This window comes from Ostrea edulis, chromosome 2 (assembly GCF_947568905.1).
Source record: "Ostrea edulis chromosome 2, xbOstEdul1.1, whole genome shotgun sequence".
Taxonomy (NCBI): domain Eukaryota; kingdom Metazoa; phylum Mollusca; class Bivalvia; order Ostreida; family Ostreidae; genus Ostrea; species Ostrea edulis.
In genome coordinates, this window is record NC_079165.1 from 39,953,075 (window position 1) to 39,972,586 (window position 19,512).

The window sequence follows — 19,512 nt, forward strand, 5'->3', positions numbered from 1 at the left end:
GACGAATTTATGAGGAATTTCCAGTCGAAAAAGTTTGATCCATTACAGTTTATTGTTTTATCTTAGGAATCGTCGAAAATGGTATTTAGCAATGTGCCATTCTGCTATCATTACCTTGGTTTTTACGGAAGTATTTGGGACTTGTAGTTAGATCTTTTTTGACGGAATTCAGACTTCAAAATTATTCTCGAATTTTCTGCTGAAACTCTTCAGAATCAATCGGAATCCTTTAGAGGTATACCAGTTTCAGTTATGGGGCGTAATTTTCCTTCAGTAGGACTGGGAGATGGTTTGCTAAATTGGTGTTTGGAAATTTTGTCCAATTTTTGCTTTCCATCATAGGAGTTATTCAGAGCTGACAAGTTTTATAGTCCGCCTGAACTGCGACCACTTTGTTGTTAATCTTACGTCACCTTTGAGATTACACATTTTGAAATGGTCATTTCAGAATTCAGTCTAATTTTGGTCAGGAATCCTAAGTTTTAGCTATTCCCTTGAAAAATCCAGGAAATTTAAATAATTTACAACTTTCATAATCACTATCAAAATGTGTCAATTCGGTGATACCAGTGACCTTGGTTAAGTCACCATGCATTGCTTGAGAGTACGCAAGGGGGTTCGAAGGGGGTAGCATAGAGATAAACGCTCTCCCATTGTGCCTCCAGGGGGCCTGGGTGACGGACGAGAGTGCACGTCGCCCACCCTGCAGAATTCAGATGACCTTGTTAATTTATTACCTTCGAGGTTACACTTTTTCCAATGGTCAACTGCAAATTCAATCTAATTACTGGTCGGAAATCCTGAAAGTTTTAAATATTCCCACGAAAATTACAGGAAATGCAGGTAATCTTCAAGTTGAGAGCGATTACCGAAATGTGTCAATTTGGTGATAACTTGGTCTTAGTAACCATTGCTTGAGAGTGCACAGGGGGTTCGGAGAGGGGAGCGTAGAGATAAATGTTCTCCCCTCGCGCCTGCGGGCCCTGGGCGACGACGAGGGTGCACGTCGCCCACCCCACTGTTTAAGTGCCTCCAATTTCAAGTATGCATAAAGAAAAAAGGAAACATACAAATATCAATTTTTGTGGGGGACATTGTTCCAATGTCTGTGGCGGACTGGGGAGTGCGTTGGGGTAGTTGATCACTAATTCTGCGCCAAAACCGGCTCTCCTCCCACCTACTACTAAAGCAGGGGGCAGGTATTTCACGTGTACCCTCCAGACGACCATTAAACTAGGTCAAGGGTCAGTGGATATTCATAGAAAATACTAATTTCTTGCATAAGTTGCTAAAGTTTAATTCGTGGGGCTCTCAGCTAGTTCATAACTGGGGCCACATCCACCTCCTACTATGGGAGGGGATGCTACAGGCTGGTGCATGTTGCGACAACTGTAGGAGGGTCTACAAGCTTGCTCCGCACTTGCTAATTAAACCAGGTAGCACGCAGGAGACCGGTGAGATGCGCAGAGATCTCTACCTCCCTTAGAACGTGGGGACTCGTTCAGGTTCGGGCACCTATGTCCACATAGGGCCCCCTGTGTTGCCCCTAATTTGGTAGTCAAACTGGCACACTGGCCGCCTCCCCAGTTCCCCACAAAAAGTTTGCATGCGACCCTTTCCACCATATATGTAAATTTGCATCCTGTTTCTGATCCAATTAATTAATATTAAACTTGTATCACTCTTGTCATTGCAGCTGCTAAGCAGCCTATGAGGGATTACAGGGCAGCCAATTAAGCTTCGACACACCTACTGGTCTATTCAGATATTAGGTTAAGGTCACTATTCAATTCGGGTAGTAGGTCAGATGTCTTGTGGCTGGTTGTGCTGTATATTAAGTTTATTTTAGCACAATGGCATCTCTAGGTAAATTTAACACACCCTAGGTCAGGTCATGGTCATAAAGCCAATTCTTTTATTAATTGAATTGTAGCGCGCATCAATTCAATTGTTGATATCATTAATACGCAAGATCGTAAATACCGAGTTAGTGGAACTCTCTTGTAAAGAAGTCCGGAAAAGCGTGTCAATCTTGGGCATTTTTTGTTTATTCAAAACATTGGATCGGAAGACGATTTAACATCCATGTGCTTTCCGCAATTAAAAGCATTTTCAAATGAAAGGTGTGTAAAAACGTCTGGATACAGGAAAAATGAACTTCTGAATTTAGCTCGCTATATATTTTGACGCAAGCTCTTCTCAGCTTTGAGAATTTCCTGGCTGACAGTAGTGGGGAAAAAATCCACCACATTTCCATTAAAATCTATCATTTGTGGATATTTCTGCGTATTATGTTTCTTTCTTGAATCATTACTACAGTCTAATGCAATGCAATGATAGTGCACCATTGATAAAATCGGGTGGATCGATCACGACAAAAGTTTCAGAACTGGTATTATTTACGAACATGCCCAAATTCTCGCATACGTTGGGTCTTGCGAGACTTCGAAAGGGGAAAGTAAAATTTAAAACCAAGACGGAAAAAGTAGTCGCGATCTTGCGTATTCATTTGAAGTGATCATTAATTCAATTAAAGCGCGCATCAATTCAGCAGAAGAATTAATGCTATCATCAATTCATTTAATGCGCGCAATAATTCAGAATTGAAGATATCATTAATTATTTGAAGAGATCTTTAATTCAATTGTTGCGCGCATCAAATGAATTAATGATATCTTCAAATAATAGAAGATATCTTCAATTATTTGAGTTTATGTTAATTTGGCGCTCCATATGTATCACGTTGGTTTCCAGATACTTGAGGTAAGTTTGCAAATAAATTTGCACAAGTTGATTTCGTAGCAATTTCTAGGCATTTTCCAAAGTGATGACGGTTCTGTAATGTCGAAAATAAGTTGAAAGAGGGAGAAGTCGGAGTCACGGAATAAACGGGTGTGGTGTTGTAGTTTGTGCACTGATGAGACAAAGTTCCTACGGATCTTCTTTCATACCGGATTATCGGGGAACGACCCTTCCTGTAACCAGTCTTGCAAGTGTTCTGTAAGTCCGTACGTTTCCATAATTTTTAGAATTTCAGGAATAAAACCAAATTGAGTCCGTGCTTAGTTATAGATGAATGAATAAAGGCGTGTCAAAAATAGTTTCTTTGTAAGAGCAGCAGAATTCAAACGACACAGTCTTCCGAAGAATAATAGTTTCCTCACGTCGATCTCTGCTGCTATCGGTAGAACATCAAAAAAGGATTCACAAATGTCAGATCTACACAATCTTGGAAGATTCAGTGCGTTCTTACAGACGAAGTGTTGAAAAGTATTTAGTTTCTGGAAATCAGAGGGAGATATGCAATTCCAGAGTTCGCAGCCAAATAAAACGGAAGGCTGTACAACCGTTTTGTACAAGTGGGATATTGTATTTGGATTGAGAAACTGCGAGCCTAAGTCGGAAAGTGCGAAGTACGATTTACGTCCCTTGTTGCATGTTTCTGTTATCCTTGTAGAAAGTCTACAATTATGATCAACAATTATGCCCAAATGATTATAATTTTCCTCATTAGAAATCAATAATTCGCAAAAAACCCTTGCTTATTTCAATCAAATTTGCATTTTTTCGAACGAAATATTAACACGCATGATTTGGCTGCATTAAATCTAAATCGCCATTTGTTTGAGTAAATTAAGGCAGTGTTCAAAAGGGACTGGAGACTTGTTGGAGATAAGCTGATACATGATATATCATCCGCTAAGGAGGGACAGTTACTGGGAACATTTAGTACACCAATATTTCTACTACAACTCTCTAAATCGTTTAAGAGATCATTAATAAAAACAAGATACAAAAATGCAGACAATACATCTCCTTGTCGAACACCTTCATTGACAGGAAACCATGTTGTCTGAGTTTGGTTAACCACAGCAGAGCTTATAGTACTTTGGTGGCAATTGTTAATTAATGTCCATATTTTGCCAGTAACACCAACATTATACAATTTAAACATAAGGCCTTGTCTCCAAACTGTGTCAAACGCTTTGCTAGAGTCTAAAAAACTTGCATATACATGTATATTGTTTCCTTGCTCTATAATGTGAAAAATTGTTTCTTGTAAATCAAATGAGGCGGTAAGGCAGCTGAACGATTTTTGAAATCCTTGCTGTTGCTTGGGGAAATACTCATTTGATATCAAACATTCATATATGCGAGACAGAATATTTTTATCAAAAATTTAAAGAAAGCAAGGTAGTAACGCTACTGGTCTGTAACTGTCACACGTATTTTGGGGTTTTGAACCACCTTTGTACAAGGGCACTATCAATCCTCGTTTCCATTCTAGGGGTATTTTACCACAAGACACAATTGTGTTATACACATGTATATTCTCGAGGCAGAGAACGAGGGAATTTTCTCCGTGTATGATGTGTTCATTAGTGATAGAGTCATGACCGAGGGCTTTGTGAAGCTTCAGACAGTTGATTATAGCATTTAGTTCTATTGTAGTAATGTCTCCTCCAGGGAAATTTTGTATATTACTTTCACAAGTTTCAGTTATACGAATGATTTCAAGTTCTATTTGAGATTTAAAGTCGTTCTTAAAGTTGTCATCTTCTAAAGGGATGTATATTTTCTCGTAATATTTCGCAAAATTTTCTGCTACAGCTTCGGGATTTGTGTGAATTGTCCCTTCATCATCTCGGATCTCGGGGTATATTGGAGAAACGCTAGGTTTTCTGCGTTTTGTTAACCTCCAGAATAGTTGAATGTGTACTTCTGCAGCTTCGTCAATGTCTTTGTAAACGTCGCACATATAACGTTCATGTGCCCCATCGAAGGCCCTAAGGAAATTTCTTTTTGCCCTTTTGTCTTCGCGGTAGGATGTGAACATCATTCCTCGGGGTCTACCTTCCTCTATCCATGTGCGTCGTTTGGCTCGTTCGATTTTATGGAGTTCTTTAACAGAGTTAGTCCAACCAGAACGGATAAATGGGTTGAAGGATGATGAGGGAATGCATTCGTATGCATATGTATGTAAAATCTTGGTCAGTTTGGTTATATACTCTGTAATGTCTGATTCAGTATGTAACTTGTTGTAAATCAAAGACTGAAGATTTTCTTCAAATTTATTTTTGTATTCCACAATATTTTCGGCTTAGCCTTGAGCCATGCAGGATGATTTGTTTGAACATTTTTGAGTTGATGACACTGCATGCACAAGTTGAATATTGCAATAATTGGTTAAAAAAAATGGTAATTGGTATTCGTATAATTCCTACCTCCTCAGACTCTAGAGACTTATAACTGCGTATAATTCCTACCTCCTCAGATTCTAGAGGCTTTAACTCTGCGTATAAGTCCTACCTCCTCAGATTCTAGAAACTTTTACTCTGCGTATAATTCCTTCCTCCTCAGATTCTAGAGACTTTAACACTGCGTATAATTCCTTCCTCAGATTCTAAAGACTTTAACACTGCGTGTAATACCTACCTCCTCAGATTCTAGAGCCTTTAATTCTGTGTATAATTCCTACATCCTCAGATTCTAGAGACTTTAACTGCGTATAATTCATACCTCCTCAGACTCTAGAGACTTTAACTCTGCGTATAATTCCTACCTCCTCAGATTCTAGAGACTTTAATTCCTACCTCCCAAGATTCTAGAGATTTAACTCTGCGTATAATTCCTACCTCCTCAGGATCTAAAGACTTTAACTCTGTGTATAATTCCTACCTCCTCAGATTCTAGAGACTTTAACTCTGCGTAAATGATTTCTCAAAGAATTAGATATTGAAAAACGTGCTTAATTACGTCCTTGTTCGGCAACATGTTTTTGTGTTTGAAACAATTGCCACTGTAATTAAACAACATTCCTAAATGCTTGTACATGTATTTACAACTTCAAGAAATTGTTCATTTTACATCCATTTGTCAGTTTCCATATCAATTTTTCCACTATTTCTAAAAATAACAACCTTGGATTTTGACACATTTACAATCAAATCCCAATCATCAGAATAATTACGGAGAGAATTTAACATATTTTGTAACCCTAACGAAATTTATCTCAAAATCATTGACATAAATAGTAATGGCGATAACATTCCCCCTGCAAAAGACCCATTTATTTGCTAAAATATTCGCTTAACCCCCCCCCCACCATCAAATTTTGCGTGGTGTGTGTGTGTGTGTGTGCGTGCGTGTGTGTGTTTGTGTGTGCGCGCGTGTTTGTGTATGTTTAACATCTTTAAAATGGTGGCAACATACATTTTCTTTGGTCATTGATTAAATTTGAAACTATATTTTAAAAATGGAAATCAATACAATTTTTATACTCCTTCTGTATAAATTGACTTGCGAGAAACAACAACAAGTTGTATATTATTTGAAAAATAATTGAATCTTTTAATAATAATAATAACACTAGCAATACATTTATTGACGTCTGAACAAGCGGTGAAGCCGTGCAAGAAATCCTGATTTCTCTTTCTTTTGCTGAAATAAAGAAAGACAACACTGTCAGTTGCCTATGGATATGACTATATTCTAAACACAATAGTATGAAGTCGATTTTGGAGACATAGTAAAGGTGGAAAATAATTGCATTTTTTCCTTTTATTCAAAAATAAGTAAAGAAATGAAAATGATTTTATACAATTTATATTCAATAACTAATAAAAGGTGGGTTTTGTAGTTATGTCCACAGGCACCTGTGGAAAAAGCATTGCATATAGGCCTAAAGTGAGAATTATTTTTTTTAAAGACATAACTAAATTTGTAAGCTAACACGTTTCATGAAGTATGCCAGCGTGAAACGTGGCAGGTTACACCTTCATGAATTTCAACAAGAGTCCCATGGGTCACATCGCCCACCTGAGTTACTTGGCCATATTTAAAGATTTTTCACATATATTTGCATGTAGAACTTTAGTATCTATTGTGGCCCCACCACACCCCTGGGGCCATGATTTTTAGAATTAAACTTGAAGCAGCACTATGACAGGAAGCTTTCATGCAAATGTAAACTTCTCTGGCCCAATGGTTCTTGAGAAGATTTTTGAAGATTTTCTCTCTATTTTTGTATGTAAAACTTTGATCCCCTATTGTGGCCCCATGCTACCCCCGGGGTCATGACTTTAACAAACTTGAATCTGCACTATGTCAGAGAGCTTTCATATACATTTCAGCTCTTCTGGCTCAATGGTTCTTGAGAAGAAGATTTTTAAATGACCCCAGCCTATTTTTGCATTTTGGTGATAATGACCCCTTTGAAGGGGCATGGTCCTTCATTTGAAGAAATTTAAAAACCCTTTACCCAAGAACGCTTTTGGTCAAGTTTGGTTGAAATTGGCCAGGTGGTTCTGGAGAAGAAGTCGAAAATGAGAAAAGTTTACAGACGTACAGACAGACAACAGGCGATCAGAAAAGCTCAGATGAGCTTTCAGCTCAGGTGAGCTTAGAATAAAATTCATTCTTTATATTTATATTCTACTTTCATTTTTGTCGGAATTTCCAGTAGTTAAACAGACATAATCCTAAATTTATCAATATTCATACGCGCATTGTATACAACTATAGCGCGTTCATGAGGAAATGGCTATAATTACTATTCACAGACAGACTATACCGCAGACAAAACATTGTTAGATATGGCGTAATATGCGGATTCTCATAATTACCTGATATGGCCTTGACACACAGGAACCACATAGTAACCACTTCCAGCTCCTCTTTGGCAAATAACTATCTTCATCCTAGTATGTATCAGAAAAATCATTTTTGAGAAAGCATTCTTTTGCAATAGAAAGAAATACCCCATGGTGTTTTCTCTGCTTTTCCCAAGAAACGAATCAAAAGGATTAAGGAAACTTTCAGGGCCGTAAATTACATGGAGGCGGAGGAGGCAGCTGCCTCCTCCAACTTTTGAGCCAAAAAAAAAATTAAAATTTAAAGTTCATTAGAATTTATGTTGTTTCCAATAACTAAGAACATGATACCTCCCTTAAAAAGCATTCCAAATCTTTCTTTTAGAATGAGTTAGTCAAGTAACATCTTAGAAGGCCCTAGAATCAAGGATTTTGCACGAAACGTGTTCAGTGTGCACAAAATGTGCTCAGACCCCCGCCTAATTTCCTGCCTCCTCCAAATTGAAGGTTAATTTACGGCCCTGACTTTAATGTTAAATACGTACTTGTACCATCATTTCTCCGAGGATCTGGTCTGTCCCAGACACGCTGTGCATGCTGCAAACAATACAAATCAGTATTATTACAATGCCGCAGAACACAATCTTTTGAAAAATCTGAAAATGAACTCATAAACCCTGCATTACACATACATAGATCACAGGCACTCGACGTTATAGATATTTATAATTTAAAAAATGACGTTTTAAAAAATATCTAAGTCTACGATAAAAAAAAAAAAACAAACCTTGCCTTCCTTTAAACAGAATATTTTGTTTATAGGAAGACAATTTTTATTATAGATATACTGCAAGCTTATTTCACACAATGCTTTTATATAACAAGATCTATATTGGGTTTGTTCCATAACACAGCAACATGAAATCATTTTAAAAGGGCGGGGTAGTCATAGTAGAAGTTAATTTCATGACACTTGTCTGAAATTCTTGACTTGCTAAAATATTACATGTATATACATAACTATATAAAAATATTCTCCAGCCGAAACTTTAATACCCTAAATTTTAGTAGGGTAGGGAATCGGCCAATTTATCTTACTTTGCAAATAAAAACACCCTGGAGATTTAAGGCTGTAAAATGAGAGTTGGAGTCCCCCCTCCCTCCTTTGATTCTAATTGTTTTAACGTGATTATCAGTCATTTTTGAGGAGGACACTAGGTGTGACGTTCAGGAAACGCTGGTGATACTGGTTTTATATACCTCTTCATGTCTAATGTAAATAAATAAAATTAAGTAAGTGTACATGTACTAAAATGAATGACATTTATGTTAGTTGTATGTTACGTTGTATACTACACGTAGTACTACCCACCTTTGGTTACTGGGCATTGTTGCACGCAGTATCACGTCATCTACATTTTCCTCTGCGGCTTTGTACAACAACTGTCAAAAACAAAGATTGAATTTTAGATTGGGAACATGTATGTCTAAATATTTGATATATTCTTGCAGAACATTGGCATAGTTCGCTAGCTAGATTGTCCACGGTGTAATCACAACTCGTGAAAATGTACATACACTAATATATACTGTACATATCAAATGACTCCATGTGAATTATGAATTAGTTTAAAACTCGTATACGCAGTGGGTGACGTGCAAATTAAAGCTTTCATGAACATGTTATAAATCGACGGAAAAGGTGGTGGTGGTGGTAAGGGGAAAAGGGGGGGGGGTGTTTAGGAGAAAAGAGGTAGGAGAGCGTTGAAACGTCACTTGCGTGAACAAATTTATTAGCCCCGCCTGCAACATATCACGTGTACATTGCAGTGGGGTTTGTACTGACAACAACAGAACTCAGTAGAGACTGTACCTCTAATGTCCTCTCTCTCTGCTCAGTGTTCTCTCTGTGTGTGATACGGGCTCTTTCGGTTTTGAGGAAGACGTTGGCCAATTCATTTGCCTTTTCTTTGGCAATGCTGAAAATAATATAAAGTAAAATACAATGAAATTCTGTGAATTACAAGATATCAATTGTTGCAAAAGGTCAGCAATAAATGGCAAGGTACAAACCTGTAGTCAATTACGGCGCATTGGTTGTACGCACCGTCAAATACATCATCAATAATACCACGTACAATCTACAACAGGACAAGACGATATATATATATATATATATATATATATATAAAGAATACAAAAAGATAATCACATAATAATCAACGATCACTTCCTACTAGTACTTTCGCCTCACGTTTCTTCTGGAATCTTTTCAGTAGCGTCGAAAGGCGAAAGTACTAGCAGGAACTGATCGCTGATTATCATATGATACTTTTGGATTTTATTCATAGGAGCATTAGCTGTTATTTTGTCATCAAAATTGCTCGATATTATATATCGCAGTAATAATACCAGAAAATAATTATTTCAAACACTTTCTAACCTCATAGCAGGTACATGCATCGCATTTTGGTGATTAAATAATTATTATCTTGCAAGAAAATAATTCTTCCTTATGTATTTCTTTACACTAAATGCAGTTATCTAAAGTTAGTTTTATTAGATCTCTCTCTCTCTCTCTCTCTCTCTCTCTCTCTCTCTCTCTCTCTCTCTGTGTGTGTGTGTGTGTGTGTGTGTGTGTGAAAATATACGTGATAGATCTAACCATTTCTGAGTCTTTATCACCAGAGTTCAGCCCGATGTCTATATTATTTAACACCGACGAATTTCTTCGGGGTTTTACCAAGGTTTGAGCATCACCGACTACAGCCTCTTTTTTAGTCTTCGCTTTTCCTCGTCTTCTTCTCCCTTTTGAGGATCCTCGTTTCTGCTACGAAAAGTTGACAATCAAAGCACACGTATGGAACACCTTAGTAACTATATATTACATTCATTTAAATAAAAAAAAAACCCACAAACTAAGCAATAATATCGTTCATAGACTTACCCTATTGTCGAGGTCTCTAAGCGTTAAACTACCATTTTTTAAACATTCTCGCAACTCCATAGATTTCTACAAATATCCAAAAAAGTATGTACATGTATTGGTCAGAATTTACGGATATTCAGCGTCGTTTATATTTACTTAGTGCAAAGAATCGGTTTGAAGTCATGCTATCCTTTTTCACTTTTTAGACTCCGTTTAATATATTGTACATTGGGTCTACAACACAGGCAATTATATCGCTTGGGTTCGAATTTACAATCACTCTGTATCTACAACTCACCTCAAGTGAACTAGCCATTGTCAATCTAAATATATATACTTCAACAGACCGTTCCTAACGCATGATCATAATTATGACGTAACTGAATGATGACGTTGCAGGTATTGTGACGTTGTAGATGTACATTAAAAAAAAATTATATTTATTTATTTTTGTTGTTTTTGTTTGTTTGTTTTTTGGTTATATTCGATTCTACACGTAAAACGTGATGTGAACTGAATTGCGATACACGTGTACAGGAAACAGTGATGTAAACAGACATCTAAGTACTACATATGTACATATACATTTGTAGAAGGCCTAAGTTTACAATTCGTATGGCCTCCTCCATGAAGAATTCAGACTTGCAAATGACACTGTTACGTAAAAATTCCCGTTCTATATAATGATGCAGTGTTCATTCTAGAGCATGTCAATTTTAAAAGAAATAAATTTCATTTAAAAAAATACATGAGGACATGAACTGCGACACTTCACACTTGCAGACTTCATGAAGCGTGTTAGCGGATCGTGAGATTATGCCGGTGTAACACATTCCTCAAGAAAAAGGTATCATTAGAATTTGAAAAAGTATCGAAGGTAAAATCATTAAAATTACAAATATCAATACATGAATGTTTTTTGTAACTTAAAGATGCACAAATATAATTCTTACCTCCCGTAGACACGCGGCCATCATACTAAGGAATGAGTACGATTCTCTTTAGAGATACGCTGACATCAGTATGTTGTATTTTATGATGCCCTTTCAATGGTGATGTCAGATGTACGTGCAGTAGACGAGATAGAGAGACGGGAGTACAGGAAGGAGGGGAAAAGAAAGAATGGAAGGGAGGAGATGGGAGAAGAGAGATGGTAGGAAAGGGAAAAAGAGGAAGGGAGGCAAACTGTCGACTCGCTATCACTGTCCACCTTCCCATATTTTGTAATTGTAGCATCACACTAAAAGAATCTCAAAACGACTAAATGATTTGTGTGTGATCTGAATATCAATCGATGAACTGCACGAACAACTTTGGCATCAACTCGTTGTGGGTTTTTTTAATACAAGGCACATCAGCTGGTGATCGCAGGTTACAACATCTCTAATGGAAACCTCCCAGGGGTTCATGTATGCTAAACCATTTTGGAATCGTTCCAAATGTAATTTACCCTATTTTGGTGCGAATAAAAATGTTCAAAGAACATAATACACGTTATGATAAAAATGAAATGTATTTGTCGATGATAGTTACACGGTAACGAAATGTATAATTTTTAAAAAATAGTCCGTATCTATGTGACGATTGCTTTTATCTTTCAAATGGTGATTACATATTTCAAACTGGTTGCTATATTTTTTCCAATTGAGAATAATATTTTTCTGACTGTTGCACATATTTTTCTAATAAATGATAAAAAAAATTCTAACTGCTGAGCATTCGATCTCTAACTTATTGATTTTCTTTTCTGACTAGTGCTTATATTTTTCTAATTAGTGATAAAATTTTGTAACCGGTACTTTTCATACGGTTTCATCACTCCGGCGCAGTTCTTTATTCTTGGGACGACCCTGATTGGCTATTTTTAATTTGTCATCCTTCAACCTTTCCCCTTGTACGGGTATATTTCATTTCGACATCATTGAGATCACTTGAGAACGGAAGCCCATTTAGGACCTATCAAAACTATATTTTTGATTTGAAATAAGAATTTCAGAATTAATTTCGTTATTTCCTATTGAATTCGTTATTTCAAACTTTAGAATTCGTTATAACTTTTATCCGAGTTTTAAAATTTGAAATAAGAATTAAATTCAAAATAATGAAACTCGTTATTTCAAAATTAAAACAAAAATATTTTTTATTCATCTTATAGTAAATGGGCTTCCATTCTCAAATACACGTACAGTGTAGCATGTAGATCTTTGATTTAAAATAAAAACATTTGAAGAAAGTTAGTGATACTGCATTTATTTCCTATCACCAAACATGGTTGTTGTCTGCATTTTGGATTAATGCACAGAGATATATATTCAATTCATTTTAAAAATATATCGAAATATAGATAGGGCGTTTTTGAACAGTCAAACTATTGTCAACTCTTATGAAATTGAAAACTTCTTGAACGTCAGTACATGTACATACAGATATATTCACAAATGATTAAACCCAGAATGAACAGGATGCTGTTGTCCGACACTCTATTACCTGCAGCAGAAATATCAAGAATAATAAGATTAAAATTCATTTCATAATGCACAATCGTAATTATTGTATTCATTTTAAAATAGATTTACATTTAGATGTGTAAATTAATCATATTTAGACTTAAAGTTGAGATTGTAATAACTGTCGTATATACATGTACACTGCTAGTATGAGGTCATTTTTACTCTTATGATCTGAACGTATTTTATTGCTAATCAGACACATATGCTATACAATGTATACGTCACTATTTAGATATTCATAATTATGAGAAAAGACGGAGAAAGCATGATACTATCACCCTGCCTATCGCTTACATGGTTACAATATAAAGCTTGTATATTAATCAAAATTTAATCTTATTAATAACGCAACTAACTCTCAGAGAGATCACATGCAATTTTTCTACCTGTAGATACCGGGGTACATCCGCACGCATCCGCAATACCTTTGAAAATGGTATATTGTGTGTATAGATCCTCCTTATAGCAGACCTGCAGAATCACGTTGAGGCACGATGAGAGTGTTCTTAACTCACTTCAAGAGAAAATAATCCAGCGAAGTTAAAATCATTTGTTACACGTCTGTCAAAATGATGCCTAAATAAAGTTAAAAAAGATAAGAACTGTTTTGCATCGGGTGAATAACATCTGCAGTACCTGTATGGGGAGTGGTGTTAGTATAGAACAATTTCATGGGGTATTCCCTCGAAAGGACTAAGTACTGTCTCATGCAATAAAACAATCAAATCTCCTGGGAGCCGTAAGTTTTATCGTTGATATTATTTTTTGGGGGAAACCCATCAGTATCAGGGCCGTAAGTAGGGTTCTAAATCAGGGGAGGCAGGGGATTGGGGGCCGCCGATTGACTTTACGACTGAAAATGACACTTTTTAAATCCCAATTTATCATGTTTGTGTTTCATTTGTACTATGTAAAGAATCGTAATATGGTGTCAAAGACAAAGGTGCTTGTCTTCATTTTAAACATATATCCTATAATATAACATTTATATAATTTTATTTTCTTTTTTGCCAAAAAATCAGACGAGGCAGTTGCCTCGTCTGCCTCATCGGCAGTTACGGCCCTGAGTATAAAACACTTGTCCACCACCCTCTGTGCGGGAGTAATTCTTTTTTCAGACCCTTGGCAAAGTGTTTTGGGGAAAGCCCTTGGTGGGAAAAATTATCAAGAATTTGATAAAAGTCCGAGGGAAAACAGCTATTCGCTGCACAGCCAGTGGACAATTGTACATTATACATGTACTGTGTTTTATCATACTTATACTCGACAGAAACTGCATCCCGAGGGGTTATCCGAGGGAAAGAATTCTGTTCAGAATATCCTTTACTAATCATGATAATTAATATTACTTATTAGGTCTGTTACTGATTGTCGTTGTTAAAGTCCATAGAAGGCGAGGCGAAGCCAAATCTTAAATGGACTTTAACAACCGACAATTAATACGTACGAAAGATATTTTACTACTCGTCATCTAAAGAAATTTAGATGACAATCACGTGACGCATTTTATCCAATGATAGATCGTCATTCTAGTCCGACGGAAAATAATGGTATCTACGCTCAAGTTTCCGTATAGTGCTAAGTAGAAGGGATTTATTGCCCCCTTCCACAATGCCATAGTTATCAAACGGGGCATCAAACGTGCCCACTGAAATATTTCAACCCAATACAAGGGCTCGCTAAACTACTCAGTCAACAGAATAATGATTAAGTACATGCATGCACATGTAAATGATATGTTTTCTGTCACATTTGAAGCTGACCTTGTACACAGTGATCAAACGAAAACTACGATAGGTAGACAAAACATTTAGCAATTTGAAATTAAACCTTTCCGACGCATAATACATATAAGCTTTAAAAGATGAAGTCGGCTGAAGTAAAATTTGTATCCCCCAAAGAGAATGACTTACAAATGTTCTGAAAGTGTTTTAGAGGTTTGTATTTGAGGCAAAATTTACTATTCCCTTACGCAGAGGTTAAGGTTTCCGTGATATGACGGTATGCACACAAGTTAAATAGTATTTCAGGGCCGTAAATTACATGGAGGCGGAGGAGGCAGCTGCCTCCTCCAACTTTTGAGCCAAAAAAAATTAAAATTTAAAGTTCATTAGAATTTATGTTGTTTCCAATAACTAAGAACATGATACCTCCCTTAAAAAGCATTCCAAATCTTTCTTTTAGAATGAGTTAGTCAAGTAACATCTTAGAAGGCCCTAGAATCAAGGATTTTGCACGAAACGTGTTCAGTGTGCACAAAATGTGCTCAGCGTCTGGGGGCCGCCCAGGCCCCCGCCTAATATCCTGCCTCCTCCAAATTGAAGGTTAATTTACGGCCCTGGTATTTATTACTAGATATACCTGCAAACGAAAGCCTTGTTGCTTGGATCGGCTATCATTCGTACAGTAAACGTCTCGGAGCAGTTGCTGATGGCGCCATAATAACTCGCACATTTTTCATCACCACCTTCCAAATTGAAAACGAAAATGAAGTGAAACACTGGTATTAGTGAACATCTTGTCTAATTTAGATGTTTTATTCATTGTACAAAGATTAAATATGTTGTCTTTCATTGGCTCACATAGAGGCGCGAGAGCATCATTGACGTAGGAGAAAACCAGAGAACTGGGGGTACCTCAATGGCATTGTCAGAATGTGTACAGTACTTACGAAGTGAGCACCAGAATGATTATATCAAACAAAAATGTAAGAAAATTACCGGGTACTGTTATGGTGGGGAGTATTTCTGTTGTCAAGTTCTGTGCAATGCATGTTTCTGAAACACAGAATATAAATGAATAATTAGGATACAAGTTTTTTTCTAACTAAATGAATCCCATAATCTGCCGGGATCATTATAGAACTATTAACATTTGCAACTTTTTTCTACCCTTAACTTACGTTTTAAAATAGGAATATATAATATATTTTTGACAGCACTGATATGTTAGGTAAAAAAAAAAAAAAGGAAAAAAAGAAAACAGCAGTCCTTAGGATTCGCAATGAATTCACGCTACATAGAAAACCCATCGATCCTGGCAGAAAAGAAGGTAATCGAGCAAATTTAGGCAGTTATATAAATTTGTTTTTGAGTATTTAACCTGGTAAGTGAGGATTTCAAGAAACAAAAATTACCTAGGGATTTAAAATCCTATACAGGATTTCACCAAATGGCTGTATGACTTAAAATATTGAGATGAGATTTTGAAATTTTCCTACTCTGGAAAATAATCTCCTAAGGAAATTTTCCTAGGCTATTAGAATATCAAGAATAGTGCATAAGTTTGCATATATTTTTAAATGCCAATCAACACGCAATTCAGATTAAAACAGTATCGGGATGCCTTACTGAGGTTTATGATCTCACTGTTTGAGGAAGATACCGAATATAAAAAATCCCAAACGAAGTACTGTTCTATTGTAGGTCCCAACATCCTCTCATCATTTCTGAAGATCCCATGTCTCTCAGTCCCAGTTCTAAAGTTAGACAAGTTTTTATTGCCAAGGTCAAGGTCACTGGAGTTACTTGGCCTTGATACTAGTTTATATGTCCCACCATCCTCTCATCATTTCTGAAGATCCCAGATCCCTATCAGACCTGGTTCTGAAGTTATAACAGCTTTTATGTTCAAGGTAAGAGGTCAAGGTCACCGGGGTTACTTTGACCTTGATACTAGTTTGCAGGTCACAACATGGTTTTATTATTTCTGAAGATTTCATGTCTCTATAGGTCCCTGTTGTAAAGTAATACGAGTTTTTATGATCAAGGTTACTTGAGCTTGATACTAATTAGTAGATCTCATCACTATATTTTATCATTTCTGAAGATCCCGTGTCTCTATTTTTTTGAAGTAATACCAATTTTATGTTCCAAGGTCAAGGTCACTGGAATCACCTGATCTTGATCCTAGATTGTAGGTCCCGTCACTCTCTTATCATTTCTGAAGATCTTACGTCGCTATTAGTTCCGAGGTTTTTAAGCCAGTTTTTATGTTAATAGTCAGAGAACAGCCAGGTTATTCCCTTCTCATTTCCGAAGGCCCTAGGACTTTATCTATCAAGTTATATCTGTTGAATTTTGGAATTACCCCCCCCCAAAGAGTTCTATATTGGACGCCCCCATTTGAACCTCACCCTCCCCCCTCCCCATATGTAACCCAACCCCTTTCAATCTGAAAACAAAATCAAATCTGCACAACTGGATAATCCTTGAATATCTAATACTTTCTTCAAATGGTTACACATAACGGTTGCGGACATTTTTAAGCGCGAGAAAGAAGAAGCGGAAGAATAATAAGAACCGAGCAAAAACAGATTTAGATGTAATTAAATGAGGTTTTTTTTTTGGGGGGGGGGAGAATGTACGACGGTTTCAAGTTGACCTTTTTCAAAATATACGAGGGCATGAACTGTGTCGCATCACGCCAGCATACTTCACGAAGCGCGTTAGCTCATCCTCACTATGTAGAAATGGAATTAGTGTAAAGTGCGTTTCCCTAGTCCAAGATGGTGACAGGCAGATACGCTTCCACTTTGCTCGTTAAAATTTTGATGTTTTGATTGCTTAATTTATTTTGTACTAATTAAATAGGTAGTGTTTGTTTTAAATGCTTATGTCGATATTTTATTTAAATTGCACGTATTTAATTGTATGTCAGCCTGAAGCGTTGCCATTACGTATACTTTCATTTCTGTCGGAATTCCCAGATGTAAAAATAGACGTATTATATTTATCAAGATTCATACACACATTGTTAACAAATGGATCACATTCATGAGGAAATGGCTATCATTTCAATTGGTAAAGATATCGAAGGCAAAACATTGGAAAAGTAAATATTTTGTTTTGGTAGATTTATCAGAGATTGTGTTATCGGTGTTATGGGCATATTCATCACATGGAAGGGAAAGAAGATATTTTGTATGAAAAATTCTAATGTCAGGCAAATAGCAAACACAAGAAAACTTACGAGAAAATGTTCAGAAATTCACTTAAAATTCAACATTTATATCGTAAAATATTTTTCTAAGATCTCCAATTAAACATTATTGTTAAGTTTAAATACAGAAGCACCCACCTATTAGAAATAAGGCCAATATCAGAGTCGGTCCACCTATACCAAATTTCATGGCTGCTTCGTCACAATATGTGCATCCAAATATTTGAAGGATTATTTCTACATTTAATTAGGAAGATGAACAAAATATATCACATTTGATAAAAAAAAAAACCAAGTCTATCCTACACAGCTTATTTGTGAATTGATTGGTTGTCAAAAAATAGGATTCAGTATAGAGGGATTGGTTAATGTGGTTTGGTTGTAAAGAAAAGTCGCATTGAGTTTGGAACTCCTATATGGGTGCATGGGATAATTGTTGTGATCTTAATTACACTTTAGTCAATATTCAAGGAGTTACACTGGGCTTACAATACTTACAGAGGCAATATTTACATGTACGAACATTAAGGATATATTTCATAAAAACATCATGATCAGTGATATGATAAACTATCAATATAGATAAAGAAATTGAAAATTTCAAATCTGAAGTCATGTCATTTCCAAAACATGCATATTTGAAAAAAGAAAGAAAATACCGTAACAGATGACCAGTTTTGAACTTTTGTATACACACGATACATGTGCTTGGTGTTTGTTCACAATTGATAGGCTAATCAATAATATTGTGTGTCGTTGGTTACGGAAAGATAAGAAAAGAGGAGATTGCAATGACATTTCTTGAAAATCATAGGTGGTACTTTCACGATATTACAGACCTTTTAACCCTTTCTCTACCGGCACATTTTAGAGGTTTTTAAAGACTAAATGACAATATTTTTAAATCGAGTTACATCTGCATGTATCACGATTTTAGGTAGGCATGTGATATATAATTTTGTTACGAATTGGACAGGGAACATTTTTTTCATAAAGTTTGTCATGTTATCCCATGACCCCAAGGAGTTCTACGGGGTCAAAGGTCATTTAAGTGCACATTTTTGCAATATTTTTTCTCTGGAATATATATATTACGACCCCTCTCACTGGATTCGAGTCAAAAATAGGAAATTCTAAATGTACAAGAAACATTGGTGCACGCACCAAAGTTATGGGCCGAACAAATTTCCAAGAGAGTATCATTGTTTCCATAAACTAAAACTGTCTCGTAAACATATTGATTGGACAAGTGTCCAAATTCGACCCATTAACATACAAAATGAACAGTAATCTGTTACTCCTTAAAGATCTGTGAACTACGTGTATGTCCAGTAGGCAAAGGTTCTCCAGTGGACTTTTTTAAAGAGCAGTCTGAACCTTAACCGTAAACCATTGTGACCTCAGAATAATGTGTTTATATGCTGCTTTACGTCTCATTCTCGAATTTTTCACTCTTATAGAGACGTCACCTTCGGGCGAATTGAGCAGTGAGGGTTCTTTATCGTGCTAACGCCTATCGTGACACAGGACCATGGCTTAC

The 19,512-nt window shown here is 36.3% G+C and overlaps 1 protein-coding gene across 2 annotated transcripts; it reads right to left on the minus strand.

Moving 5' to 3' along the window:
* Nucleotides 1-6,325: 6,325 nt before the first annotated feature.
* On the minus strand, nt 6,326-18,314 carry LOC125682808 (uncharacterized). 2 transcript variants are annotated; one of them, XM_048923395.2, is made up of 12 exons: nt 18,111-18,314; nt 15,752-15,808; nt 15,393-15,498; nt 13,418-13,545; nt 10,540-13,008; nt 10,258-10,422; nt 9,666-9,733; nt 9,466-9,571; nt 8,965-9,035; nt 8,138-8,189; nt 7,626-7,700; nt 6,326-6,441 (listed from the first exon to the last, which is right to left on the minus strand). In XM_048923395.2, the coding sequence occupies exons 5-12, from the start codon at nt 10,597-10,599 to the stop codon at nt 6,382-6,384; spliced, it is 657 nt and encodes a 218-aa protein (XP_048779352.1). In that variant the 5' UTR covers nt 10,600-13,008; nt 13,418-13,545; nt 15,393-15,498; nt 15,752-15,808; nt 18,111-18,314; the 3' UTR covers nt 6,326-6,381. The 2 variants fall into 2 exon arrangements, with proteins under 2 accessions (XP_048779352.1, XP_048779355.1); XM_048923398.2 differs by having other exon boundaries at nt 10,258-10,419; nt 18,111-18,294.
* Between the last annotated feature and the right edge of the window lie 1,198 nt (nt 18,315-19,512).

Coding starts and splice junctions, on each gene's coding strand:
- LOC125682808 (XM_048923395.2), bottom strand. CDS start 10,599: ATGGAGTTGCGAGAATGTTTAAAAAATGGTAGTTTAACGCTTAGAGAC. Junction 7,701..8,137: donor TCGGAGAAATGATGGTACAA/GTACGTATTTAA, acceptor GATACATACTAG/GATGAAGATAGTTATTTGCC. Junction 6,442..7,625: donor GTGTGTCAAGGCCATATCAG/GTAATTATGAGA, acceptor TCTTTATTTCAG/CAAAAGAAAGAGAAATCAGG.